At 58.2% G+C, this 26,734-nt stretch overlaps 2 protein-coding genes across 8 annotated transcripts; one reads left to right on the top strand and one right to left on the bottom strand.

The window, feature by feature from the left end:
* The first annotated feature begins 2,605 nt into the window (after positions 1–2,605).
* LOC102450959 (FXYD domain-containing ion transport regulator 3-like) lies at positions 2,606–11,388 on the top strand. Of its 6 annotated transcripts, XM_075907504.1 has the most exons (9): positions 2,788–2,977; positions 5,204–5,294; positions 9,355–9,415; positions 9,520–9,555; positions 9,809–9,832; positions 10,311–10,385; positions 10,755–10,791; positions 10,988–11,025; positions 11,242–11,388. In XM_075907504.1, the coding sequence occupies exons 1-9, from the start codon at positions 2,931–2,933 to the stop codon at positions 11,259–11,261; spliced, it is 429 nt and encodes a 142-aa protein (XP_075763619.1). In that variant the 5' UTR covers positions 2,788–2,930; the 3' UTR covers positions 11,262–11,388. The 6 variants fall into 6 exon arrangements, with proteins under 6 accessions (XP_075763621.1, XP_075763620.1, XP_075763619.1 ...); XM_075907506.1 differs by lacking the exons at positions 2,788–2,977; positions 5,204–5,294 and adding an exon at positions 2,606–2,722; XM_075907505.1 differs by lacking the exon at positions 10,988–11,025 and having other exon boundaries at positions 2,768–2,977.
* Positions 11,375–22,480, bottom strand: LOC102449524 (leucine-rich glioma-inactivated protein 1). 2 transcript variants are annotated; one of them, XM_006123503.4, is made up of 9 exons: positions 21,554–22,478; positions 19,777–19,848; positions 19,158–19,229; positions 18,825–18,896; positions 17,644–17,715; positions 17,180–17,349; positions 16,604–16,768; positions 15,607–16,118; positions 11,375–14,971 (listed from the first exon to the last, which is right to left on the bottom strand). In XM_006123503.4, the coding sequence occupies exons 1-9, from the start codon at positions 21,790–21,792 to the stop codon at positions 14,666–14,668; spliced, it is 1,680 nt and encodes a 559-aa protein (XP_006123565.1). In that variant the 5' UTR covers positions 21,793–22,478; the 3' UTR covers positions 11,375–14,665. The 2 variants fall into 2 exon arrangements, with proteins under 2 accessions (XP_006123565.1, XP_006123567.1); XM_006123505.4 differs by lacking the exon at positions 16,604–16,768 and having other exon boundaries at positions 21,554–22,480.
* Between the last annotated feature and the right edge of the window lie 4,254 nt (positions 22,481–26,734).

The following is a 26,734-nucleotide window of genomic DNA, read 5'->3' as shown; positions in this document are numbered from 1 at the left end:
ATCTAGACTATGGGGGTTTCCCAGAAAAACTGTGCCATGTCCAGGGGACATGTCTGTGCTTTTTTTTTCTCTCTTCTTCCAGAAGACCAGACACGCTTTTTCCAAAGCCCTGTCTTCCTCCTTCCATGAAAAAGTTTGCAAATTGCGGAGCACAATTTGTGTGCCTTTTCCCAATAAACTTTGAAAACAACAAATGGTCTGGTAGCACTTTATAGACTAACAAAACGTAGATGGGGTCATGAGCTTTCGTGGGCACAGCCCACTTCTTCAGATGACAGCGAAAGCTCATGATCCTATCTCCATGTTTTGTTAGTCTTTAAAGTGCTACCAGCCCATTTGTTGTTTTTTAAGTTTATCCTGCACAGACTAACTCAGCTACCCCCTGAAGCTTTTCCCAATAGATCATTGTAGTCTAGACATAACCTGGATTAGAGGGGGGAGGCAGGGGCTGAAGCATCTTAAACTCAAAGGCTTTGTCTATATTACAAGCCTCTTGCAGAAGAGCAAATGCAAATGGAGCACTCATTTGCATATGCAGCACTCTCATTTGTATTTCCTCGTCCTTTCCCTTTTGCTCAAGAGGTTTTTGGACAAAAAAGTGCAATGTAGATGGCACCTTTTTGCACAAAGATCCCCTTTTTCACAAGAGCCATTCTTCCATCCTGCTCACCACAGCCCAGCACCCCCTACTGGGTCCCCATCCTTCTCCCTGCTGCCCAGCACCCCCTGCTGGGTCCCTGCCCTGCTCCCCAGCATATCCTGCTGAGCTCCCTCCCTGCAGCCCAGTGACCCTGCTCAGCCCCACAACCCAACAGCCTCTACTGAGCCCTGTGCTTCCTGCAGCCCATAACCTCCTGCTGAGGCCCCACCCTGCTCCCCACAGCCCAGCACCTCCTTCTGAGCCCTCACCCTTCTACCTGCAGCCCAGCACCCCCCGTTGTGCCCCCACCTTGCTCCCTGAAGCCCAGCACCCGCTGCTGAGCCCCCACCCTGCAGTACAGTGCCCCGGGCTGTACCCTATTCTGCTTCCTGCAGCCCAGTACCCCCAGCGGGGCCCTCACTATGCTCCCTGCAACCCAGGGCCCCCTGCTGAGCCCCCTGCTCCCTGCAGCCCAGAACCTCCTGGTGGGCCCCCACCCTCTTCCTTGCAGCGCAGTGTTCCCTGCTGAGCCCCTGCCCCATTCCCTGCTGCCCAGTGCCTCCTGCTTATGACTGGGTTCTCCTTGCAGCTGCAGAAAGGCAGCTCTGGGCTAGTATTTAGGAGCAGGACTTCAGCTGCCCCTGCTATAACCCCTAGACCTCAACTCCCTACCTGAGCTGGAGAGAGAAGCCAGGAATCCTGTCTCCCAGCTGGCTCCATCCTACCCTCAACAGTTCCCCTTATTAGAGGGAATGGGGCTCCCCAGCTCTCCTGGCAGGGCTGGAGGTACCTGTTACCATCTCTTTAACCTTTTCCAGCCTACATGGACGGCAGCACTGGCCCTCCCCCTTTATCTCCCTGGGCTAGGCCGTGCCAGGGTTCGCACTTCAGAGTAACGTCAGCATCCGACACGCAGAGACAGAGAGGGTTGGGAATGTTTTTAACCTACAGACAACTGGGACCTGCTCCCAGCCCAGGGCTCCCTGCCAGAGCCCCTCACTCCCGATCCACAGCCCCCGCCAGCCCAGCCCTCCCGGAGTCCCTCACTCCCAACCCACAGCACCTGCCGGCCCCCTCACTTCCATCCCGGAGCCCCCTGCTAACCCAATGCTGGCCGCCCCCTGGGTCCCGCCCACAGCCCTGCCGGAGCCCCTCACTCCTGACCCACAGCCCCTGCATCCCTCGTTGAACTTTGCTTTTAACCCTGGCTACGTCTAGACTGGCATGATTTTCCGGAAATGCTTTTAACGGAAAAGTTTTCCGTTAAAAGCATTTTTGGAACAGAGCATCTAGATTGGCATGGACGCTTTTCTGCAAAAGCACTTTTTGTGGAAAAGCGTCTGTGCCAATCTAGTTGCACTTTTCCGCAAAAAAAGCCCCCATCGCCATTTTTGCCATCGGGGCTTTTTTGCGGAAAACAACTCTCAGCTGTCTACACTGGCCCTTTTGCGCAAAAGTTTTGCGCAAAAGGGACTTTTGCCCGAATGGGAGCAGCATAGTATTTCCGCAAGAAGCACTGATTTCTTACAGTAGGAAGTCAGTGCTTTTGCGGAAATTCAAGCGGCCAGTGTAGACAGCTGGCAAGTTTTTCTGGAAAAGCGGCTGATTTCCTGGAAAAACTGGCCAGTCTAGACACAGCCCCTCTGTATAATCCTGCAGTTGTATTACCACAACCTCCCAAAAGCACTGATTACAAGTCAGGGCCCTAGCTCCCTGTCCATCTAACCCAGAGCCAGAGAAAGAACTCAGGAGCTCTGCTCTAACCCACCAGATCCCCCTCCACAATCTGGGGAGAGGGGCCAGGAGACCTGGCCCCCACTGACCCTTTGCTGCACTGATACACAAGAGGGGCCATGCAGCAGCCTCCAAACTCATTTGCCTGGTGCCTGGGCCCCCAGGGGTTGCCAGATTCCTGCTGCTGCCTGAGGCTGTGGATCTAAGCCCAACCCTCCCTCGCCCAGCCCAGGCTGCCAGACCTGTCTCCACCTGCCTGGGTGTGGTTTGGGCCCTGCCCTACTTAGCCAGCAGGGCCAGAGGAGAGTTGAGCTCTGCTGCCTGATTGCTGTGGCTGCTCTGCTCTGGGTAAGTTGCCAGCTGGGCTGAGGATCCAGGGCTATTGTTTTAGCTGCCCTGTGTGAGCAGGCTACCCTGGGAGCTGACATGTTCAGTGCCCGGATTCTCCTGTTGGCTTTGCTTCTGCTACCCCTGTGCTCAGTGCCTGAGTTTGCCCCTCTGTAAAAGGGGGGAGGGGCAGGATAATCTGTGCTCTGGCAAGTTAAAATGCTACAGGATGGATTCTGGGGGGTGCCGATCTGAGAGGGGTCTGTATGGAACCAGGTGAGCAGGGAAGTGCTGATCTGGAGGAAGGGGAGGTGCCGATATGGGACTAAGTGGGGGTGTCTTTGTGGTGCCTGGCAGGGGAGGGGTGTGCTGATCGGGGGGGGGGGGGGGTCTGTGCAGTGCTTAGGGGGAGGGGCTCTGCAGTGCCTTGGGGTGGTGCTGGTCTGGAGGAAGGGGAACAGAGGGGGTGCTGGTCTGAGGGGAGAGGGTCTGTGCAGTGTCTGGGGCTGGTCTGGGGGAAGGGGGACTGTGCAGAGCTTTGGCAAGAGGGTTGCTGGTCTGGGGGGAGGGGAACTGTGCAGTGCCTGGGGGGCAGGCCAGAGAGGGTGCAATATGTCCCATGACATGCCCATAAAAGACTGGGGCTGCCCCTCCCCTGTCAGTGGTGGCTGAGGGGCTGCTCAGTGAGTTACCAGCATTCTGGGGTCCCTATGGCTGGGCGCCTGGCACTCGAAAGCAACCTTTGGCACAGGCTTGCGGGTGCTGCAGTGCAGCAGGAACACAACCCCGGCCAGGCCAGGCCAATGTGTCACGGCGCTGGGGCTCACCTACAAATGTATTTACTCTGGGCCCCACGGTGCCCAGCTCCAGCCAGCCCCCTCACTGGGCAAGAGAGATGCTTTCTGTGCCCCTCAGGACTCTGAGGCAGGGCAGAAGGAGGAGACTCTAGGAGGTCAGTTTCTATGACCCCCACCCTGGCCCTGCTTGTCCTGTTCTGCTGAGGCCCTGGGCTGGGGACACACCCTGACTGTGGAATCCGCCTGGGACTCCTGCCAGCCCAGCCCTGGGCTCCCTCTTGCTCCTAGAGCCCAGCTGGGAGAGGACTCCTGGGTTCTCCCCGGCCTGGGGAGGGGAGGGGTGTGGGGCTGGGGCTGAGGCTGAGAGCAGGACTCTGGGTTCTCCCTGGAGAGGGGAGGGGTGTGGGGCTGGGAGCAGGACTCTGGGTTCTCCCCGGCCCGGGGAGGGGAGGGGTGTGGGGCTGGGAGCAGGGCTCTGGGTTCTCCCCAGCCTGGAGAGGGGAGGGGTGTGGGGCTGGGAGCAGGGCTCTGGGTTCTCCCCAGCCTGGGGAGGGGAGGGGTGTGGGGCTGGGAGCAGGGCTCTGGGTTCTCCCCAGCCTGGGGAGGGGAGGGGTGTGGGGCTGGGAGCAGGGCTCTGGGTTCTCCCCAGCCTGGCGAGGGAAGGGGTGTGGGGCTGGGAGCAGGGCTCTGGGGTGTGGGGCTGGGAGCAGGGCTCTGGGTTCTCCCCGGGGAGGGGAGGGGTGTGGGGCTGGGAGCAGGGCTCTGGGTTCTCCCCGGGGAGGGAAGGGGTGTGGGGCTGGGAGCAGGGCTCTGGGTTCTCCCCGGGGAGGGGAGGAGTGTGGGGCTGGGAGCAGGGCTCTGGGTTCTCCCCGGGGAGGGGAGGGGTGTGGGGCTGGGAGCAGGGCTCTGGGTTCTCCCCGGGGAGGGGAGGGGTGTGGGGCTGGGAGCAGGGCTCTGGGTTCTCCCCGGGGAGGGGAGGGGTGTGGGGCTGGGAGCAGGGCTCTGGGTTCTCCCCGGGGAGGGGAGGGGTGTGGGGCTGGGAGCAGGACTCTGGGTTCTCCCCGGGGAGGGGAGGGGTGTGGGGCTGGGAGCAGGGCTCTGGGTTCTCCCCAGCCTGGAGAGGGGAGGGGTGTGGGGCTGGGAGCAGGGCTCTGGGTTCTCCCCAGCCTGGGGAGGGGAGGGGTGTGGGGCTGGGAGCAGGGCTCTGGGTTCTCCCCAGCCTGGGGAGGGGAGGGGTGTGGGGCTGGGAGCAGGGCTCTGGGTTCTCCCCAGCCTGGCGAGGGAAGGGGTGTGGGGCTGGGAGCAGGGCTCTGGGGTGTGGGGCTGGGAGCAGGGCTCTGGGTTCTCCCCGGGGAGGGGAGGGGTGTGGGGCTGGGAGCAGGGCTCTGGGTTCTCCCCGGGGAGGGAAGGGGTGTGGGGCTGGGAGCAGGGCTCTGGGTTCTCCCGGGGGAGGGGAGGGGTGTGGGGCTGGGAGCAGGGCTCTGGGTTCTCCCGGGGGAGGGGAGGGGTGTGGGGCTGGGAGCAGGGCTCTGGGTTCTCCCTGGGGAGGGGAGGGGTGTGGGGCTGGGAGCAGGGCTCTGGGTTCTCCCGGGGGAGGGGAGGGGTGTGGGGCTGGGAGCAGGGCTCTGGGTTCTCCCCGGGGAAGGGAGGGGCTGCCTGCACTGGCCCCCTCCCCAGCCCACACAGGCCGAGCTTGTGCTGACAGTTGGTGGATGGAACCAGACAAATCCAGAGGCGCCAGAGGCTGCGTTGGCGGGGGAGGGGAACTCACCTGTGGCAGGACGCTCCCCAGGCAGGTAGGGGGCTGGTGCTGGGTTTCCACCTGAGTGTCTGGGGAGACAGGCTGGGCTGTTAAAAGCCTGGTTGGGGGGGGGGGGGGGGGCTGCATGGCTCTTGGGCAGCCTCAGGTCCACCCGCCAGCGCCTGTGCCTGGGGCAGACTCCTCATACTGTCCCCACCCCCAGCACCAGCCAGACCGCTCCCATGGGCTGCATGGAGCTACTTGGCCAAGCCTGCAGTTAGGAGCTGGGGGCCATACTGTTGTTTCTGGAAGCTGCTTGAGGTAACTGTGGATCCTGCAACCAAGGACTTCCTGCACCCCAATCCCCCTCCCACCCTCTAAACGCTTCAGTCCCAGCCTGCACCCCAAACCCCTCGTCCCCAGCCATGCCTCAGAACCTGCACCCCAGCCAGAAACCCCTCCTGCCCTCTGAACCCCTCATTTCTGGCCCTGCCCTGGAACTAGTCTAGAGCCTGACCCCCCTCCTGTACCCCAACCCCCTGCTCCAGTCTGAGCCCCCCATCCTCTGAACCCCTCAGCTCCACCCCCAGCCCAGAGCCGCCTCCTACACCCCAAATCCCACCTCACCCCCACCCGCCCCACCCTAGTCTGGCGAAACTGGGCAAACCAGCAAGTGGGGGCAGAGCCTCATAGAAGGGGTGAGGCAGGGGTGTTTGGGTTTGTGAGTAGACAGTGGGCAGCCCTAAAGCTTAGGCAGCTCTGTGGGAGTCTGGCCCCTGGCCCTTCTCCATGCCTGTTTCCTAGCTCCAAGTTCTGCTGATGTGGGGCCCACCCTGACTGGCCTGGGATGTCCTGCTAGGTAGATTCATCTGGGGTAGTTCAGTGGCTCTGGCTGTGCCAGCCCCACTCTCAGGGGTGCTCTCCATCTGGGGCAGAGCTCAGGTATTGGCCACACAGTGTCCAGCTCAGGTATTGGTCCGCCTGAGCAACCCTGGCCCTCCCTGCTGCACCCTATCCCAAAGAGACAGACCCTGACCCCGGCTGGCACAACACTGCCTAGGGGAGGGGCTGGGGTTAGACATGCCAGCTGCTATAGCACCCCTTCAGAGAAGGGGCAGAGTTAAGGAGGGGGATGCAGGCAGCTGTGCTCTGAAGGTAGCAGGATGAGTGAGGGGTGTTGGGTTGCAGGGGGGCATGTTGAACTGCCTGACCACCCTATACACACATCTCTGGAGCTGTAGCAGCTCCCTGTCCCATCACCAGTAGTAGCCTATTCCCCTTCATGTGGGATAGGTTCAGGGCCGGCCCACAACATTTTGGCACCTGAGGTGGGGAGCCCTATGCCCCCTCACTTGGGCCAAAACTTTGAAAGGTCTCAATTCTGCCTCCTTCCTGTTCTACTCTACCACCATCTCTGTGCATCTAGAGCGGAGAGCATACATATGCACCAGTACCACACAATTTTCTACACTCTGGGTGCTAGTGATGCCCCACCACAGTCTGGCACCTGAGGCAGCCACCCCAGTTCACCTCATGGTAAGGCCAGCCCTGGATAGGTGCTAAGCAGGCTGGGCTGGAGCTGACAACCCATGGACCCAAGCATATGTGCCCCAGCTGTGCTGGGGCTTGGCACTGCTCCCCTGAGGACATCAGCTCAAAGGCTGCCCAGAGCAGGAAGATGCTGACTAGGGATGCACAGCTAGACAGGGGTACAGCCAGGATGGAACCCAGGTGGCCTGTCTCCCTTCCCACCCCCAGCGCTAACCCCTAAAGCCCACTGCTCTCCCAGGGCCTGGGAGAGAACCCAGGAGTCCTGATCCACCGCTGACTATGCTCCCCAGCACCCCACGTGCTTTGCACACTGTATCTGACCAATTGCTTTGGCTCCAGCCCTTGGAACCTATTGGGTCTGAGCTGCATCTGACCTTCTGCCCTACAAGGCATCTGGGGCTCCATGCTGAGGGCTCGCCCCACTCCTGGGTGCTCCGGGTACAAGGGGCTGCATCATCAGGATGGCAGGAAGGGACATGGGTGACAGACTCACAGCCCCCAACAATGTGACAGAGGACCCCTGCATGGGACTTTCTTGGGGCTAAACTTGGGACCACACCTCTCTGAGCCCTCAGCCTGCCCATTTCTGCCATGGGCTGCCAGAGGCTGTCCGTGTGCTAGAGACCAGGGCCTCCTCACCCAGCGGGAGCCACACCCCCACTTCTGCCTGCAGTGAGGCTCGGCCAGTGAACACTGTGGAGTTTGCTGAGCATCTGAACTGGGCTCTCCGGATTTCTAGGTCTGTCTCACGTCTGGGGACTCTGGCAGCTCCTCTCGCATGCCCTTCCCCACCATCTCCTCCATTGTCTTTGTCTTCTCTCCCAGGGAAACAGGTGGCTGGGCACCCTCCCTTGCTGGAACCATCTGGTCAGGTCATCCAGGCTCTCAGCCCTTCATGCTCCCGCTGGCCAGGCTGGGCTAGGCCTTGGGGCACCAGGACACTGGTTGCTGAGTGTCCCATCTTGGGCTTGTCCTGTCCCAGTGGCCAGGCCGGGGCACACCTGGCAGCACCTTGCTACACAGGAGCACCAGGAAACAGACCCGGCAGGCACGTGTGCCAGACACTAAGCAAATGCCCCACGTGGGAGCAAGGAGGGGAACACTGGGCTTTCCCCTGCAATGAAATGCCCCAGGAGCCCAGGCTCAGGGAGAATACGGCCCTGGCTCAGCCAGCTGAGACCAAGGCAGGGCCTCTGTGCCTGACCGCACCAAAGGAGAATGACTGCACACTTGGGGAATGAAAGCTGTTCTGGCCAGAGAGCCCCGCTGGACTGGGCAGTGCTCATGGGCACTAATGAACTGCAGCCCATACTGTCCCACCCCTCCTGCAAGCTGGAGTGGGGGGCTGGATAGTGGCCATCAGGGTCACAGTCCTGCATAGCTTCCCCTGCAGGCAGACCAGTGCTGGCTGAGGGAGCATCCCTGGCTCTGGCTGTTGCTGGGCTCCAGGCAGTGAACAGCTGAGGACCCCTGGCCCATTGTTTGCCATAGCTGGCTGGCCCGGGTGCCACAGTGAGAGTCACTGGGCCCTGCACTCGTACCTGCAGCCAGACAGGACTTTCAGCCAGCAGGAAGAAGAGAAGGTTTATCAGGTGACAGGGACACAGCATAGCACAGACTTGTCAGCACAGGAACCAGAAGCAGCCAGCACAAGCCAATTTAGGGAGAGGGTATCCTGAGGCAGCTGAGACTAACTCACACCCAGCAACCGGTTGGTCCCAGTCCTGTAAGCAGCCCTACCTCCTTTGTCCAGCTTCCCAGGCAAAAGGTAAAACTTAAAAAACAAGGAATAGTCTAGCAGCACCTTAAAGACCAACAATTGTGTAGATGGGATCATGAGCTTTCATGGGCACAACCCACTTCAGTGTTCAGGCAAAAGGTGTTACCTGATTGCACCCCTCTTCTGGGCTCATGTTACAGAAAGCCTCAGCCATTGTGTCCCTGCTGGGGCTGAAGCAGCCTCCCTCAGTGAGAGTCACACCCAAAATTCCCATCTAGGTATTGGGCAAGAGAAACTGAGGCACACACATGACAGCAGGGGCAGCCTGAGGCTGGCGGTGGCAGCTGGTGCCCCAGGTGGAACGTGCAATCAGCGCCCCCGCCTGCATGGCCATCAATGGCGTGACATCATCATTGGGCGCCCCATTGAAGACGGCACCTTAGGCAACGGCCGAGTCAGCCTATACTCACGGGCCACCCCTGCATGACAGTAGAAATCACATGCAAGATAACAAAGTGAACAGAGCAGATCCATTCACCTCTTCGCACACAGGGACACTCCAAATCCAGGGAATTCCCTGCCCCCTGGATCTGCCAAATGCCTCAGCCCCAGCTGGGAACAGCTGGAGCTGGGGGAAGGGGCCCCCTCAATTGACAGCAAAAGCCTTAATCTGTGGGGCACTAGTTCTGATCTGACTCCAGTGGGATCCGGATGTCTAGAGGGGTTGGGAAATGTGACATGGGGGGCCCCCAGGTGTTGGTTTGACATTGAATGAGGCCTGGGAGGAACTTGGGAGGCCTGGTGCTGGCCCCCTCTGGGCTCTAACTGCCCTGTCTCTATGCAGGGACCTGATCTCAGTTCCATGATGCAGCCAATCACCACCAGCCTTCTGCTGCTCCTGGCAGGTGAGAAGTGGGGATTCCCTCCAGCCCCCCTGCTGGCCCGGGAGATCCCCCACCTCCCTCTACAGCACCCCCTGCTGTGAGTCCAATGCTATTTTCTCTTTCAGCCTCCTTTCCTGTCCTGAAGGCTAAAGACCCTGTGGGTGAGTTCACTCTCCTGCTGCCAGCATGGTCCTAAGCTGTCCAGGGAGGAGGGTGGGATGGAATAGAGGGGATTCCTGTAGGGCACTTCAGCCTGAGTTGCACTCCTGATAGTGTGGGAAGGGTAGGCGCGTTGGGGAGTCCTGACACCCAGACCCCCAACCCAATGGAGATCCCACTTCCCTGTCGGAGCCATAGATAAAACCCAGGAGTCCTGGCCTGTGACCCTAACTCTTTCTTTTCTGCTCCTGCCAGACACTACAGACCACTTCTTCTATGGTAAGTGCTGCTCCTGCCATCTACCTGGGGTAGGACCCTGCTGGTTCAGCTGGCCTGGTCAAGGGCTGAATTGGCCAGCTAGCCTCGTGCCCTGTCACGAGCAGCTTTTTCTAGGGGATGGTCATGGGGAGCTTGCTGGGGGATGGATTGGGCAAGGGGAGAAAGGTTGGGGATGGGTGGGGGGATTTGATGGGGTCAGGGAAAGAGGGGTTTGGGGGATGTGCTGGGTGGGGAATTTGCTGGGAGAGGGGAGATTCAGGCTGTGGTGCTGTATGGGGGGGATTTGGAGGGGAGGAAGATTTGGGGGACATAATGTGGGGGAAGTTATGAGGTCCAGAGAAGGAGGATTTGGGGGATGTAACGGAGTGTGGGGTGGATCTTGGAGTATGAGGGGGCACAGCTAAGCTGCCCTTCTGCAGCAGATAGTGCTGCTTTGGGGGTCCCCCGGTACAGGCTCTTACAGCTCCTCTTCCCCCAGACTGGCACCGCCTGCGGGTCGGGGGGCTGATCTTTGCTGGCATCCTCTGCACCCTGGGGATCGTAGTGGTGCTCAGTGAGTAGGGCTGGGGAGGGGCTGGAGTGGATGGGGGGGGGGTGTCCCAGGGCCTTAGGAAGGTTTGGGGGGGGGTTAGCACTGTACAGGGGTCCCAGTGTCTATGGGGTGACTTGGGGAGTCCCTGTTCCCTGAGGGGGTGTCTTGGCAGCAGGAGAGTGGAGGAGGGGGGCCTTCCCAGCACCTGAAGAGCTTGGAGGTGTCTGCTCTGAGTACCAGTCACTAGCTTGGTGGGGCAGTGATGGGGGAGGGGGAGCTGTTCACAGGCCCCGATTGTATGGGAGGGGTGGCAACTCGGGGTCACTGCCCCTCTGCCACTGGGTTTGTGTCTAACCCTCCCCAACGTCAATCCCCACTTTTTTTTCCTAGGTGGAAAATGCAAATGCAAATTTAACCGCAAAGCCAGGTAGGGAACCGTGCTGGAGGGCATGGAGGGGGGTGGGTTTACACTGGAGATGTGCTCTGAATTGGGGAGAAGGGGGCAGGACAGTGAGGAGGGCACATAGTGGAAGAGCGGGGGGTCAGGCTGGGGTAGGAGGGTCATGACGTTGGAAGGGGGAGTCATGTTCCCCATGCCTATAACCCCTTCTCTCCCGCCTCAGCCGGCGTCCGACTGAGTCCCCCCACCTCATCGCGCCTGGTAAGTCACCCAACCCTTCCCCACTTCCTGGCCAGCAGGGGGGATGTCTTTGGACTCTGGGGTGAGGCTCTAAGCTTGTCATCCCAACCCTAGCGGGGCCCCCTAATGACTGCTGGTGGGTTAGACTCTTAGGACTCTTCCACCCCTCTCCCTCCCATCACCGGCTCCCATGGCTGCTTTGTAAGTGGGTCTCTTTCTCCCCCCATCTCTCCACAGGCAGCGCTAGTAACTGCTGAGCCAGGATGGTGCTGGTGCCAGGTGTGGCCAGGGCTGCCCCCGTCGCTGCCACTGCCCATCTGGGAAAGTGCCGGAGTCTATTCTGCACAGTCACAAGTTCCATTAAAAACGTTTCTGACCTTGAAACTCTGTGTCAGCCCTAGGCCTGTCCCCTATGGGGGGTACTGGCTCCCGTCTGGCCCCAGGGCAGGGACTGGCTAGCTGGGGTGGGACAAGCAGTCTTTTCAATGGCCAAGAGAGACTCCCACCCAGCTGCTCAGTGCCAACTCCTGCCCCCATCTGGGCCCTCGTGCACACTGGCTTTCTCTGGGTCAAGTGGGCAGTTCTGTCACAGGGCTTTCCGTTGGCTCTGAGCACCCTGGCTTCAATCCTGGCCCCCATGCCGCAGGGGAGATGGGCTGCAGAGGGGAGCCCAGTCTCCAGGTCTCTCCTTGCTGTCTCCTGGCAGCGGTGTCTCACTGGCCAGGAGCAGTTCCATCAGGAGAGCGCGGGCATCTTTGGGCTAGCTCACCTGGTGCTGTGGGCCATGGCTGCCCCAAACCTGGGGCTCTGGTTCCCCGGGCAGGCTGGGTTCACCTGCCCTTGTAGCTCCTCTGGCAGCAGAGATAGCCACTGAGCCAGGCCTGCCCCACGCAGATGTGGCAGCTGGGTGCTCAGTGGATAGCTGGGTAGCACTCATGCAAGTCCTTTCTCCCCAGCTTGTGGTGGGGGCACGGACCCTGCTCTCCCCTGGCCCACCCACCTGCTGTACCCATGGGATTCAAGGGGGAAGCCAGGTCCTCATAGACTCAGGCTACGTCTAGACTGGCATGATTTTCCGCAAATGCTTTTAACGGAAAAGTTTTTCTGTTAAAAGCATTTGCGGAAAAGAGCGTCTAGATTGGCACGGACACTTTTCCTCAAAAGCACTTTTTGCGGAAAAGCATCTGTGCCAATCTAGACATGGTTTTGCACAAGAGAGGCCTGATCGCTATTTTCACTATCGGGGCTTTTTTGCATAAAACAGTTTTTAGCTGTCTACACTGGCCCTCTTGCACAAATACATTTGTGCAAGAGGGTTTTTTCCCGAACGGGAGCAGCATAGTATTTGCGCAAGAACACTGACAAACTTACATTAGATCATCAGTATTCTTGCACAAATTCAAGCGGCCAATGTAGACAGCTGGCAAGTTTTTCCGCAAAAGCCATAGACTTTAAGGTCAGAAGGGACCATTTCGATCATCTAGTCTGACCCCCTGCACAATGCAGGCCACAGAATCTCACCTAGAATAATCCTCTCACCTATATCTCAGATATTGAAGTCCTTGAAACGATGGTTCAAAGACCCCAAGAGGTCCTGTCCTCCCCCACCCCACTGTGCGGCATCAGGCCAGCATGGCTGGACTTGCACGGGCCACTCCACAGCCCAAATCCTGGCAGAGTCGCTGGGCCACTGGGAATGTTTTGGAACCATAGGGAGCCCATATATGCCTCAGTTTCCTTCTCTATTATGCAGTTATCTTGGGGTGGAAGGGCCGGGAGCCCTGCAGGGTGGGGTGAATGGGACGGGCTGAAAGGCCAGAAGTCACATGGAAATTCTGGGGTCTCACCAAGCATCCCCTACTTCACGAGAAGGCGATTTCTCCATCCTCTGAACAGGGGGGAGCAGAATGCTGGGGGACTAGGCTGCCGTGGGAAGGGGCAAACAGTTCTTGGGCAGCAGCCAACAGCACCCAGGCAGTCTGCTCCCCACTCTTCAGTGCTTCCTATGGGCTACTTTAATCTCCTCCCTCCTCAGCTTGCTGGCTCTGGGTACTCTGGGGTAGGAGGGTGCTGGCCAGGTCTGTGCTGTGATGCTCAGCATTGCATCTGCTCAATCCCTCAGTCCCAGTAGTCCTAGCTTCCCCTGCTCCTCTCCCAGTGCCAGGGGTAGAACCCAGGAGTTCTGGCTCCAGCCCTGACTTGCTCTAACTGCTGACCCCTCCCCCCACTCCCTCCCTCCCAGAGCTGGAGGAAGAACCCCAGAGGCCTAGCTGCCTCCCCATCCCATGCTGTGTTACTTACAGGGCTCTGGCTGGAGGGGAGGGGGGGGGCAGAGGAATGTTCCAGGCAGATTTTTCAGCAGCTGCCTCCCACCTTTGCACCCCTCAGTGCAAGGTGGGCAAGCTGGCTTAGGCTCCCTGCTGCTCCCAGGGGACAGGAGGGGGGCAGGGGAGGGGGTGCATGCAACTGCTGGATATTGACTACCAGGGGAGGCCAGAGTTAAAATTCACCAGCCCATCAGTGCCCATCGGGCTATCAAGTGTTGTTACCCCACCCCAGAGTGTCCCCTTAGACTCCTCTCTCCCCAGCTGTCCTGTCCCCTCCCACCAGACTCTCCGGCAGTGTCCCCTCCTACCAGTCCCTCCCCATGCGCCTTCCTCCCCCCCACCCTGAGACCAGCATCCCGTCTCCTCCTCCCCAGCCCTGCTAGCCGATTAGCCTGCTCTCTCCCCACTTCTCCAGGAGGCGGCCAGCAGCTAAGAATCCCTGGGTGTGGGCCTTGGTCTCACTTTTATTTCCAAGCCAAGGAGTGATTCGTTAGGCAACAGGAAATGCAGTTGCGCCATAACAGGGCAAAGGTAAAGAAAGCGGCCTTTGCCTGCCGGCCCCTGAGCCGCACCCAGGCCGTCTCCTTCCTGTTTTGTAAAAAGGGGAAGCAATGGCAGGGCCCAGAGGCGCTGAGTGAGGCGACCGAACAAGCCACGGGCAGGAGGGGCTCCAGCGTAAACGCAGTTAACTGCACTGGAAACGGGCCAGGAGCCTGACGCCGAGCGTGTGGGCACTGGAGAGATGGGTGATGGGTCATGAACGAAAGGATTGCTTTCCAGAGTGAAAGGCAGGGAAGGGCAGCAAAGGGGTTTCCTGAGGCCCCTGGGAAGTGACTCCTGGGTCTGAAGCCCGGGCCCTGCATGGACATTAGTGGTTTTTAAGGAGTCTTTTAAATGAAGAAAAGTTTGATTACAAAGCTTGTGAAATGGAAAGGGCGCTGAACGGGCCACAGGCGCCGGAGCTTAAGCAAAACCTTTGGAAAGGGGTGAAACAGAGAGTCCATTAAATACACTTTGACAGCTGTACTGGGGAACGGTTCTTAACCGCGCCAAACGCCATTTTAAAGGGGGGGGTGTCAAAATAGGATTAAAAGTCCCGCCTGGTGGCCATTGCTGGCTCTGCGCCCTCCTCGTCCTATGGTCTGTGTCCGGTTCTGGGCCCCTAGTGGCCATGGCTGGTACTCTGCCCCCCCTTGGCTACATTCCCTTCTGGGCCCCCAGTGGCCATGGCCAGTGCTACGTCCCCCTTGGCTATGTCCCCTTCTGGACCCCCAGTGGCCATGGCTGGTACTCCATCCCCCTTGTCTGCAGCCCCCTTTGCCCTCGCGCGATGCTCAGGCACTCAGGTCAATAGTGATGTGCCGGTAGATCTGCGTGTCTCCCTTGAAGCTGGCAGCGAAGACGAAATCCCGCTGGTGGATGGCCAGATGGGCGAAGGAGCGCGGTGCCTGGGTGTTCAGCTCCTGGAGGTGCACAAAGAGGCCGGAACGCGCATCGTAGCGATACACCTGGCTGAAGGAGTAGTCATTGCCCAGCACAGCATAGCGGTGGCTCCCAATGCCCAGTGGCTGGAAGACCATGGAGCCACGTGACGGCATGTGCTGGACATCGCGGAACATGGAGCCCTCCCAACGCATCACCTGAGGAGCAGATAGGATTGTGGGTTATGCCAGAACTGCCAGCAAAGCACAGAGGCTCTTGGGTAATGGCAGACTGGAGGCAGAGAAGAACAGAGATGTTGAGAGAAGAGCATGATGGGAGTGTCTAAGTGAAAGCAGAGCTTGATGGGAGCACTGTGGGGGCAGAAACAAAGAGCAGGATGGGAGTACAGCATGCTTGGATCGGTGGGAGAGTACTGGGAGCAGAGTATGCTGGGAGTGGGGTGCATGCCCGGCACCAGCACTCGCAAAGGGCATGCTGGGCACACTGGGAACAGAGGGCACACGCTGGGTGTAGGGCATGCTGGGAACTGGTAGTGCTTGCTGGGCACACTGGGAACAGAGGTCACATGTTGGGTGCAAGGCAGATGGGGCATGCTGGGAACAGGGAGTGCACATTGGGCAAACTGGGAACAAGGGGTGCACATTGGGTGCAGGGCACACTGGGGACATGCTGGGCAGGATCAGGAGGTGCATGCTGGGCCCAGAGCAGGCTGGGCACATATTGGCCTCGGGATGGACTGGGCACAGGGCATGCTGGGAACAGGAGGTGCAGACCAGGCACATGCTGGGCACACAGTGGTGCTGGTCAGGCTGGACACGCGCCAAGCACTAACCTTGGAGTCCCCGATAAAGCGGGTCAGACAGATGTAGACGTCGCCACGCAGGCGGAAGTGCTTGACAGCATAGACATCGTCCATGTCGGGAATGTCTGTGTGGCGCAGGAAGGCACGGCCAGGCCGGCTCCACTGGTAGACCACAGGGCGCTGGGAGCTGCTGGCCAGGATGAGGCTGGGCCGCCCAGCTAGCTCTAGGAACTCCACGTGGGTATCACGGTGCCAGGCATGCAGGGCCTGGTGGGCGTAGAAGCCACGCCCTCCCCAGCGGAATAGCGTGGTGGCGCCTGCCTTGGAGCTGTCAGCCACGGCCAGGAACCAGTCGCCGTCCACCCGGAAGCTAGCCAGTGCATTGGGCTTGCGGATGCGCTGTGGGCCCAGCTCTTGCAGCCGCACAAAGTGCCCCGTGTCCTCCTCCCGGCGCCACACGTGGGAGCCCCCAGCCAGCTGCGCCAGCACCACCAGCAGCCGTCCCTCCACTACCAGGGGCTTGCAGGCCACGGGCGATGAGCCTGAGGGGTAGAGGGACTGTTCAATGCGGGCAGGGTTTGGAGGGTTTTCGGGGAGCAGGGATTGGGGGGGGATCTTCTGGGGTAGGGATCAGAGGGCTGCCCAAGGAGGTTAGAGAGTAAGATAAATGGGGGGGCCTGACTGAGCATGGAAGGGAGAAGGGTTCAGGGAAGCTGCACTGGGACAGGGGGTGAGAGGCTGTCCCTGAGGTGCAGAGCTGGGTTAAGAGGAGCAGGGATCTGCCCTGCAGGGAGAAAGGGGGCAGCTGGTTGATGGTCTGCAAAGAGCAGTGCGAGGAGTGATTTTGGGAGACAGGCTGGCTGGGGACAAGGGTGCAGATGGGGGGCAGGGGGATATCTAGCAGCAGGTGGGGGTGGAGCCATCTGTCAATCACTAATCATAGAAGTCACTGTGGGTGGAGCGCAGGAGGGCTGTAGGGGATCCTTAGTTGTGAGGTGCGGTGCAGGGGGGATGGGCCCTTGCTCACCATTGATGGAGGCATAGGCCCGGAAAGCCCCGTCCAGGTGGTCCCACTCCAGCAGGCTGCAGCGCCCTGCAAAAGGCTGGGCGATTGCCACATGCTGCTCCCCCTGGTACCAGAAGGGCTCCACCGACAAGGCCTGGAAGGGCAGCGACTGGAACAGTGCCAGCGCTGGGGTAGGCAGAAGTTAGATGGGAGGGCAGCTGGACAACTGGGATCATCCCCAGCTCTGTCTTCACCGTGGCCTCCCATGCTAGCCTTGAGACAATAGAATCCAGAAGTTCTAGCCCCGCACCGCCACCCGCTGTAACCACTAGGCCATCCTCTCCTCCTGGGTCCAGGGATAGAACCCAGGAATTATGGCTCCCAGTCCCCCTTCCCCCAGTGCCCACACTAACCAATGGGCCTGCGAGGTCTGGAGACAGAACCTTGGGGCTGAGTCCCACCAGACATTGGGCTGAGATGCAGGGAGGGCCATGATCTAAGAAGCATTTTCCCTTCAGATAGGTGGGTTTGTCCTGCGCGGGGCGGCTGGGGAACAGTAAGATATCAGTATCAATGGGTGGCTTGCTGGCCCCGTACCAGTGGTGATGCAGTCGAAGTCCTGGAGGTGCAGCTGGCTCAGTCGGGTACCGTTGAGCTCAGTGGGGCCCTGGCACTCGCCCAGCTCTGCACTGGCATTGGTGCTGTCCAGCCACTCCACCAACCACTTGATCCTGCAGTCGCAGTGGAAGGGGTTCCCCCGTAGGTCCCTGGTGGTGAGAATGGGGCATATGGAGCAGGGGGCGGAGCCAGGCAGCAAGGCCCTTCTCTGCCCCACCCCACCACTGCACCTCCCCACTCATTTCTTCCTTCTCTTTTCAACCTACCTCTGCTCTCCCCTCCTAAACTCCTGCCCCGTGTCTCACTGCTGCCCCCACCTCCCCCACTCCCACCCCCATTCTTACTGCTGCTCCCACTCCTTCCCCAGTTCCTCCCCCAGTCCCACCACTGCCCCCGCCCTTCCCCACTCCCACTTCCCTTTTCCCACTGTTGCCCCAACTCACACATGGGTGAGGGCATCCAGGCCCCGGAAGAGGTGCCGTGGAAGTGTCTCCAGCTGGTTGTGTGCCAGGCTCCTGCGGGAGGGATGTTAGACATGGGCCCCATATCAGGACCTTTTCCCTCTGGAGATGCTTGCTCCCATCTGACCTCAGAAGGGTCCAAGTGTGGGGGAAGGGAGATGGGCTGTCAGCACGTGGGGAGATGAGGGTTCCATCGGGTATTATACCATGGGGGGGCTCACAAAAGTGAGGAGGTCCCTTGGGGATTCCATCAGGATAAAGTCAGGGTCTCTGGGGAGGTGTCAGTGCCAAGGGATTGTGATATCTGATGCCATTGCAGTGGGGCACCAGGGCTAGGTGTTGGGGTGCCTGGGGGGTTCTGTCAGTGTTGAAGTGAGGAGTGTTAGGGGGGACCAAGGGGGTCAGAGTTAACCTCTTTGCTCCAACACTGACAGAACTCCCCAGGCGCCCTGACACCTAACCCTGATACCCCACTGAGAAGACAGAATCTGTTGTGGGGTACTGGGGTGACCAGAGTATGTCAGTACTGGGAGCTTGGGAGCATCACAGGTTGGTGCAGTGCTGGGAAACTGAGGGGGATGCGGTCACCAGGGACTGTCAGTGCTAAGGAAGGGGTGGGGGGGAATCGCTGGTGCTTGTCAGTGCTGGGGGTTGGGGGGGTGCTGGGTCTGTCAGTGCTGGGGGTTCAGGGGGAGTTTCTGAGTGTGTCAGTGCTGGGGGTTGGAGGGTTGCTGGGTCTGTTGGTTCTAGGAGTTTGGGGGATTGCTGGGTTTGTCAGTGCTGGGGGTTGGGGGTGTTGCTGGGTCTGTCAGTGCTGGGGGTTCAGGGGGAGTTTCTGAGTGTGTCAGTGCTGGGGGTTGGAGGGTTGCTGGGTCTGTTGGTTCTAGGAGTTTGGGGGATTGCTGGGTTTGTCAGTGCTAAGGGTTGGGGGTGTTGCTGGGTCTGTCAGTGCTGGATATTGGGGGGCTGCGAGGTTTGTCAGTGCTGGGGGTTGGAGTGTTGCCGGGTCTGTTGGTGCTGGGGATTAGGGAGTTGCTGGGTCATTTGGTGCTGGGTGTTCGGGGGAGGGGGTTGCTAAGTCTGTTGGTGCTGGAGGTTAGGGGGTTGCTGGGTCTCTTGGTGCCAGGAGGCCAAGGGACCATGGGGTTGTGTGTGTTACTTACAGATGCACAAGCCCCTTGAGGCCCCGCAGCGCATTCTTGGAAATGGAGCCCACCTTGTTGTTCTCGATGAACCTGCAGGGAGTGGGGGCGGGGGCTGTCAGTGGGTTGCTCCCCACTCCGCTCCCTGCTCTCCTCTACCCATGTGCCCCTCGCACCCCTCCTCATTTCCCTCTTCCCACAGTCCTATCCCCTGATGCTCTCCCTCTTGTGTGCCCTCTGTCTCCCCTGGTGTGCCCCTCACTCCCTTGCCACTCCCTTTACCCTGCCCCTCTCCCACTCCTGTCCCTGTGCTGAACCCCTCTTGCACACCCACCCCACCCGTCACACACTCACAGATACTCCAGGTGCAGGAGTCCCACGAAGGCATCATCTCGGATCAGCCCCAGGGTGCTAGCTGTAAATAAGCTGGGAGAGAGGGAGCATCAGCATACAGCATGAACCTGAGCTATTGATGCCCTCAATCCTTCTGCAGCCCCTGCTCCCCACGGAAAGTCTTGCCCTTGCTCAAGGAGGGGAGTGGGGCCTTATGGTTAGAGTAAGTGCGGACTAGAGAGGCCAGGACTCGGTTCCTTCCCTCGCTCTGCCACAGACCTGCTGGGTAAATCTGGGCAAGTCATTTCCCTGCTCTGTGCCTCAGTTTCCCCTTCCCCATGTGTCTTATAGATAGTGACCTCTGTGTGGCCTGGCCTAACTTTCGCTGTGTCTGGATAGCCCCCCAGGCCCAGCTGAGGACTGTGAGCATTCCTGGGACAATGCTGTGTGCCTGGTCCTCCCAGCTACCCCTTAGAGCAGCACTCCTCCATTTGCACACTCGCTTCCCTGCACGCGCTGGCTGACACCCCCATTTGCACACTCACCCCTCCCATGCACATAGACATTTTCACGCTTATACTCCCTCTGCATAGACATGGCCCCATTGAACACTAGTGTGGTGGGGAATTGGTCTCCTTACAGCAGCTGCAGGGTTGGTGTCTGCAGGAAACTTCCCTCTCGCAGCTCAGTGAATCCTGATCGCACCAGGGATCTGGGGAGAGGAGATTGGATATGAGGGGGCTATCGGTCAGCACCAGCATGGGTGCAGCATGGCACCCAGCACCACTCCACCCACAGCTCCAGAGCCAAGTCCAGAACCAGCACCAACTTCCAAGCAGAACCAGCACCACCATCAGGAGCAGAACTGGCACTAATGTGAGACCAGAACCGGCTTTGCAGCAGTCGCAGAGTGACTCAGAGCCAGCCTAGAACCGGACCCGACCAACAGCCTCCTGCCAAGCCTGGGTTCAACAGCAGCATGGCAAGAAGCAGCCTGGAGGCCTGAGCTGAAGCCAGCAGGGAGGCATATTCATCAGAACAGTGGGGCTGATAGGTGGGCTCATTTCAGAGCCCCAACAGACGCCTGCTGTCACACACCCAGCTACTTTACAGGAGTGAGGCGGTGGCTCTGGCCCATACGAATGGTTCTGTTTCTTTCCAAGTTGCTGTGAGGAGCACCATTTACCGCTGGGCAGAGGTGACAGTAAACGGGTGGCTCTGGTGCACAGCTGGCTGAGCTGTGGCAAAAGCCAGCAGGGAGCTATTGAAAGAGCTGGCAGGACCCAGATTGCAATAGGAAAAGACTTGTAAGAAATGTGAAGTTACTTTCACCCCTGCCTCTGGGCACATGAACAGTGTGAGCCAGGCAGAGGCACCTTGGGAATCCGCTGGTCTCCCACAGCCAGTTCAAGAAAGAGGTTGGTAAATTGCGGAGGGCTCAGAGAAGAGCCAGGAGGGGATTAAAGGCTCAGAAAATGCAGGTCTCCATCGACGTAGCTGAACACAGAGCAGGCCCAGTGGACATGATCCCTGGCTAGAGACACTTAGCAACATCCAGGAAGATCAAATATGGCCCAAGAGCTGGAAAATGAAGCAAAACACATTCAGGCTGGAAACAAGTGACATATTGCTAACAGCGAGACCCACTAACCATGAACCCAGGTCACCGGATTCTTCCTCGCTGGCAACCTGGAAGCCATGGCTGAACAGTGCAGAACAAAACAGCCCTGCTCTGGTGGTGGCTTGGGGCCATACTCTGGCCTGGGAAGCCCACGAGATGTTCAAGTTCCCTCCTGTCTTGGAATCTGGGATGCAAGGTAGAACCAGGAGCTTCTTGGTACTGAGTCAACACCACCATCCCAGCATGAGTGGTACCAGAACCAGTGCCAGAGCCCCTATCAACGGGACACTGTGAACCTGGCCACCAGCCGTGTCCCACCAAAACCAGCTCAGTCCAAAGGCCCAGTGCAGACCTATAGTGAGCCAGGGAATGGCCCAGCACCAGCACCTTAACCAGAACAGTCAGAAACATCAAAGCAGAACCAACAGCAGAACCAGCACCAGCATAGACCAGAACTGCTGCCAGAACCAGAACCAAAACCAGACCCAGAGCCAGCACCAATGTCAAACCAGAGCCACGGAGAGAACCAGACCTACCATCGAAGTGCAAACACTGAAGTGGCACAGACACTTCCAGGGAATGGCACCAGTACCAGAATCAGCATCCCACCAGCCTTCCTCCCTCCCGTCGTCTCCACGGGCAAACAGACCAGAGCCAGGCACAGCAATGGAACTGGCTCTGGTGAACCCGACAAACCCAGTCCCGTTGAATTAGAACCAAATGAAAGCACAACCCCTTCAAGATCCAGGGCACAGCGGGGAGGCAGGGGTGGCAGAATGCTGCTGGGGGCTCTTACAGAGAGGTGATGTCAGGGGGCAGTCCTCGGGGAACCCCGTCTGTCCTGTCACATAGTGCGTTGTCCTGGATGCAGCTGCAGCTGATAGGGCATTTCCGCCGGGGGGCCCGGTGCCGCTCACCACTCCCAGCTGCCAGAAGCAACACCGCAACAAGCAGTGGGGCACAGGCCCTGCAGAGCCCCCCTCTTCCCACAGCAACCCATGGTGACCCCCAATCCATTGTTTGGCCAAGGAGCATGGGAATTGACTGCTCCCAATACAGTCCTGAGACCCCCTCCCTACGAGGGTCCTTCTACGGACCCCTGAATTCCTGATTCTTTCAAGGAAATTCTCTACCTATGTACCCCACACCTGTCACTCTATTTACACCTCTGTCCCTCTGTCTACCCCTCTATCTACCCCCGCGTGTCCCTCTGTCTACCTACCCCTGCGCATCCCTCTATCTACCCTGTGTCTACCCCTCTATCTACCCTTCCATCTACCCCCCACACGTCTCTGTCTACCCCGTGTCTACCCCTCTATCAAGCCCCACATGTCCCTCTACCTATCCCCACACATCCTTCTATCTACACTGTATCTACACCCGCATATCTATCTACCCAGTGTCCACCCCTCTATCTACCCTGAATGTCCCTCTGTTTATCTTGCTTGTCCCTCTCTCTACCCTTCTATCTAGCCCCACACGTCTCTCTATCTACCTTGTGTCTACCCCTCTCTCTACCTCTGTATCTACCCCTCTTTCCCTCTCTCTATCCCCGTATCTATCCCTCAGTCCATTTAGCCTCTGCCCCTCAGCCTGTCCCTGCACGCCCCTCTAGCTGTCCCGCTGTCTCTCCATCCATTTGTGGCTCTCCCGCTGCGATCTCGCTCAGTCCGTGTATAGTGCCCCAGCTCCCTCGTCCCGCTGTTCCTGTGTCTGGCCGGCCCTCCCTCTGTGAGTGGCAGTGCTGCCAGCCAATCGCCAGCCGGAGACGGTGCAGCGGGTGTCTCTGTGTGTGTGTGTTGACTGGGGAGGGGCCATAAGTCAAGACAAGAAGGGGGCCAGCTCAGCACAACGGCTGGGAGGAGGAGCTGGGCACCGGGACTCCTGGGTTCTAGCCCAGATCTGGGAGAGAAGGGCTGTAGTGTGCTGGGAAGGGGGGTGTCTCGGTGCCTGGACTGCTGGGTTCTAGCCCAGTTTGGGGGAGGGGTTACTGAAAGCCGCACTCCTGGGGGCCACAAGGAGTGGAATCTAGGGGCAGAGTGCCGGGACTCCTGGGTTCTTGCCTTGGGAAGGCTGAGCAGTGTTTGTGTCAGAACTGAAGCCCGGTGAGTCACAGAAACAAGCCATGGGCTGGAGTGAAGACTCCAGGGTCACCCTCCGATCCTGGGAAGGGAGCTAGCTGATGAGACATGGCCTACAGTACCCACAAAGAGTCATCTCCCTCTGCCCCAGCAAGCTGTGCTCACAGCCAGCCCAGCTCGCTGCAGCTACAAAGAGCTGACAGGTGGTGTCAGTAGTGTTCAGAGTGAACATCCAGGACTGGACTGGGACTGCAGACTCCTTTCATACATCTTCTGTTCACCCTCTGCTGGCCTGGGCTGTCAATTACCAGTAATGGGACACCTTCCCCCCCCCCCCCAGAGACTGAACCCAGAAGTCCGGACTCCCCCCTCCCTTGCTTTGATTGCTGAATGACCCAGGTTCCCCTCATTGATTGCATGGGAGGGGCCATTACACTAGGGCTGCGTCTAGACTGGCAAGTTTTTCTACCCAGCTGTCTACACTGGCCGCTTGAATTTCCGCAAGAACACTGACTTCTACTGTCTGAAATCAGTGCTTCTTGCGGAAATACTATGCTGCTCCCGTTCGGGCAAAAGTCCTTTTGCGCAAAAGGGCCAGTGTAGACAGCTGAGATTTGTTTTGCACAAAAAAGCCCCGATGGTGAAAATGGCGATCAGGGCTTTTTTGTTCAAAAGTGTGTCTAGATTGGCATGGACGCTTTTCCGCAAAAAGTGCTTTTGTGGAAAAGTGTCTGTGCCAATCTAGACGGTCTTTTCCACAAATGCTTTTAATGAAAAACTTTTCCGTTAAAAGCATTTGCGGAAAATCATGCCAGTCTAGATGTAGCCTAGGAGGCTCCCTCTCCTCCCTGAGGACTTCTGGAGGTGCATCTAGACTGGCATGATTTAGTGCAAATACTTTAATGGAAAAGTTTTTCCGTTAACAGTATTTGCGCAAGAGAGCATCTATATTGGCAAGTGCCTTTGCGCAAAAGATTTGCTTTTGCACAAAAGCATCTGTGCCCAGTATAGACGCGCTTTTGCACAAGAAAGCTCCGATGGCCATTTTAGCCATCGGGCTTTCTTGCGCAATAAATTAAGGTGCCTGTCTACACTGGCCCTCTTGCGCAAGTATTCTTGCATAAGAGTGCTTATCCCTGAGCGAGAGCGTCAAAGTATTTGCACAAGAAGCACTGATTTCTTACATTAGAACGTCAGTGTTCTTGCACAAATTCTCATGGCCAGTGTAGACAGCTGGCAAGTTTTTGTGCAAAAGCAATTGCTTTTGCACAAAATCTTGCCAGTCTAGATGCACCCCTGGAGTTGCCCCAGAGACAAAGAAAGCCTCAGAGAAGGCAGGGCTCCTGGCTAGCTAACCTCCTCTGGCCAAGAAGCACCCCTCTGCTCCAGGCAGGGAATGGGCCTTTCCCCCTGGGAGAGCCTTGAGGGCTTGTTAGAGTGAGGATGGGGACTGGGAGTCAGAACTCCTGGGTTCCAGCCTCTGCTCTGCAAGAGAAGTGGAGTCTTATCTTTGATGGTGGGCTGGGAGTCAGGACCCCAGGGTATTCCCTGCTCCAAACTCTGCCTTTCTTCTCCCAGGCTGGTTCCTAATCTTGCTGGCATCACAGCTGCTACCCCTCGCCCAGAAATGCCTGGTCAGATGCTTAGCACCAGGGGTGGGTTGAGGGGGAGGCCAGGGGACAATGGGCCCAGCTGTCTGGCTGCCTGCCAGTCCCTGGCAGTGGGATCCCAGCCTGGAGCTGGCATTTCCCTCACACAGGGGCCTTTGTCCTGTGAAGAGGAGGGGGGGAATTCTGGAGAGTGGGTGGTGGAAACACCCTCTGCAGGGAGGTGCTGGGGCATTGGCGGGGTGAGGAGGAAGGAGGCTGCAGCTGGGCAGTGAGCTTGGAGGTGTGAGCAGTGTTGAGGGGGCTATCCGCTGCTGGAGGGGACAAGCTTTGCTCTGTGTGTCCTGATGCCCCTACTAGACAGGCCAAATTCTGCTGTGGGAGGAGCACCCTGTACTTTCTTCCTGAGTGGAATTGTGAGCAAGAACTAAGAATCTGGACTCCCAGCCCCCCTGCTGTAACCACTAGACCTCACTCCCCTCCCAAGGTTTGAGCTCCCATGTAACTTGGCTGTACTAAGGGAGTAAGGAAGGCTTAGTGGCCTGCCATGGTGTGTGTGTCAAAGAATGGTAGGAATCTCATTAGGGTTAATGACCAGCTGAGTTCTTTCCTTCCTGCTGAGGATCCCAAAACATAAAGTTATTAACATTATAATGCCCCCCCCCCCAGAAACATGACCTCTCCCCTCCATAGAAACAGCTGGATTTTGAGCTTTGCATGGATTTGATTCCACATATGCAAGACAGTTGAGGACACACAATGCCACAGGGTGTGTACCAGTGAGAGGCAGTCACTGGGGGACGGGGTGTATGCTGGGGAACAGCTGTTTAAGAAAAGTCCTAACCAACCAGTGTCAACCAGGAGGCAGAACAAAGGCAGAGTAAACTGGGCTCTGACCTGGACACTAGGGTTCACAGTCCAGCTTAGCCTATCAAACTGTTCTCATGCCTCAGGCTCTTTACTGGCCATGAAGGGCAGGTCCATGTCTGCCCTCAACTTGGAGGGGTGCAAGGAGTAGCAGGAAAATCTTGGCCACCCGCAGTTCAATGCTACAGGGCGGCAGCAGGGCAACCCAAAAGAAGGAAGCTGGCCGGAGCCATCCCCCCGAAGGCTTGCCCCAGGCCCTCTCTCCAGCTTCACCATGGCCAGTCCACAGCCAGGAGACAGAATTCACCTGGTCATGCTGGCATGACCCCAGCCACACCCTGACACATTGTCACCCTGACAGCCACACCCATATGATGTCACACTGACATGCTGTCACCACAGCAGCTACACAGATACCCCAACACACTGAAACGCTGTCACCCCAGCACCATGATACTCAAACACACGACATACTGTTACCCCAACAGCTTTACCACTATCCTGACACTGACATGCTGTCACCCCAATAGCCACAAAGACACCCCAATACACGGACACTGTCAGCTGGCATACTAACATACTATCACACTGACAACCCCACCAGTCTCCCAACTGTCATAGTGATACCATGACACTCTGACATATTGTCACCCTAACAGCCATAGAATACTCTGACAGCCACACAGATACCCTGACAGGTACACCGAAACAAAAGACAGGACTATGTAGCACTTTAAAGACTAACAAGATGGTTTATTAGGTGATGAGCTTTTATGGGCCAGACCCACTTCCTTGGATCAAATTGTGGAAGAAAATTGGCATGACCATATATACCAAAGGGATACAATCAAAAAAAGTGAACACATATAAAAAGGACAAATCAAATTTCAGAACAGAGGGGGGATGACGTCTGTGAGCTAATGATATTAGAGGTGATAATTGGGGAAGCTATCTTTGTAATGGGTACAGTAATTCGCATCTTTAGACACACTGGGCACTGTCACCTAACAGCCACACTGATACTCCAACACACTAACACACTGTCACCTTGATATTCCATCACACTAACACTTTGTCACCAATATCCTATAGCCACACCTTTACCCCAACACAAAGACACACTGACACCCCGACAGCCGCACCAACACACAGCCCCTTCCGCACACTGTCACATGCCACATCGACACAGGATCACCGACACAGTGATACAAACACACCCATCCCGCACAGGGCTGCTCGGTCTCACTCCGCCCAGATCCCGCTCTGGGGAAGCAGTTGTAAATTCAGCCTGAATTGACAGTCCCCCCCCCCCCTTTCCTCTCTGTCCCCGACCCCTCGGCTCCTCCGCCCATCGCCTGCTCCCTTCCCCCATTCCCTCAGTCCCTCCCCGCCCCCCGCCCCCCGCCCCTCCCCGGCCCGGAC

This window comes from Pelodiscus sinensis, chromosome 24, assembly GCF_049634645.1.
Source record: "Pelodiscus sinensis isolate JC-2024 chromosome 24, ASM4963464v1, whole genome shotgun sequence".
Lineage (NCBI taxonomy): Eukaryota > Metazoa > Chordata > Testudines > Trionychidae > Pelodiscus > Pelodiscus sinensis.
Note: the sequence above shows the minus strand (reverse complement) of the source record. Positions and strands in the feature narration are given on the sequence as shown.

Bases quoted from the DNA above. Each gene is read 5' to 3' on its own strand.
- LOC102450959 (XM_075907504.1), top strand. From the start codon at position 2,931: ATGGATTCTGGGGGGTGCCGATCTGAGAGGGGTCTGTATGGAACCAG. The intron at 9,416-9,519 runs GTGAGAAGTGGG...TTTCTCTTTCAG, and splicing joins CCTTCTGCTGCTCCTGGCAG to CCTCCTTTCCTGTCCTGAAG. The intron at 9,833-10,310 runs GTAAGTGCTGCT...CTCTTCCCCCAG, and splicing joins TACAGACCACTTCTTCTATG to ACTGGCACCGCCTGCGGGTC.
- LOC102449524 (XM_006123503.4), bottom strand. From the start codon at position 21,792: ATGCTCCTTGGCCAAACAATGGATTGGGGGTCACCATGGGTTGCTGTG. The intron at 19,849-21,553 runs GTAAGAGCCCCC...TCCTCTCCCCAG, and splicing joins CCCCCTGACATCACCTCTCT to ATCCCTGGTGCGATCAGGAT. The intron at 18,897-19,157 runs GTGAGTGTGTGA...CACTCCCTGCAG, and splicing joins CTCCTGCACCTGGAGTATCT to GTTCATCGAGAACAACAAGG.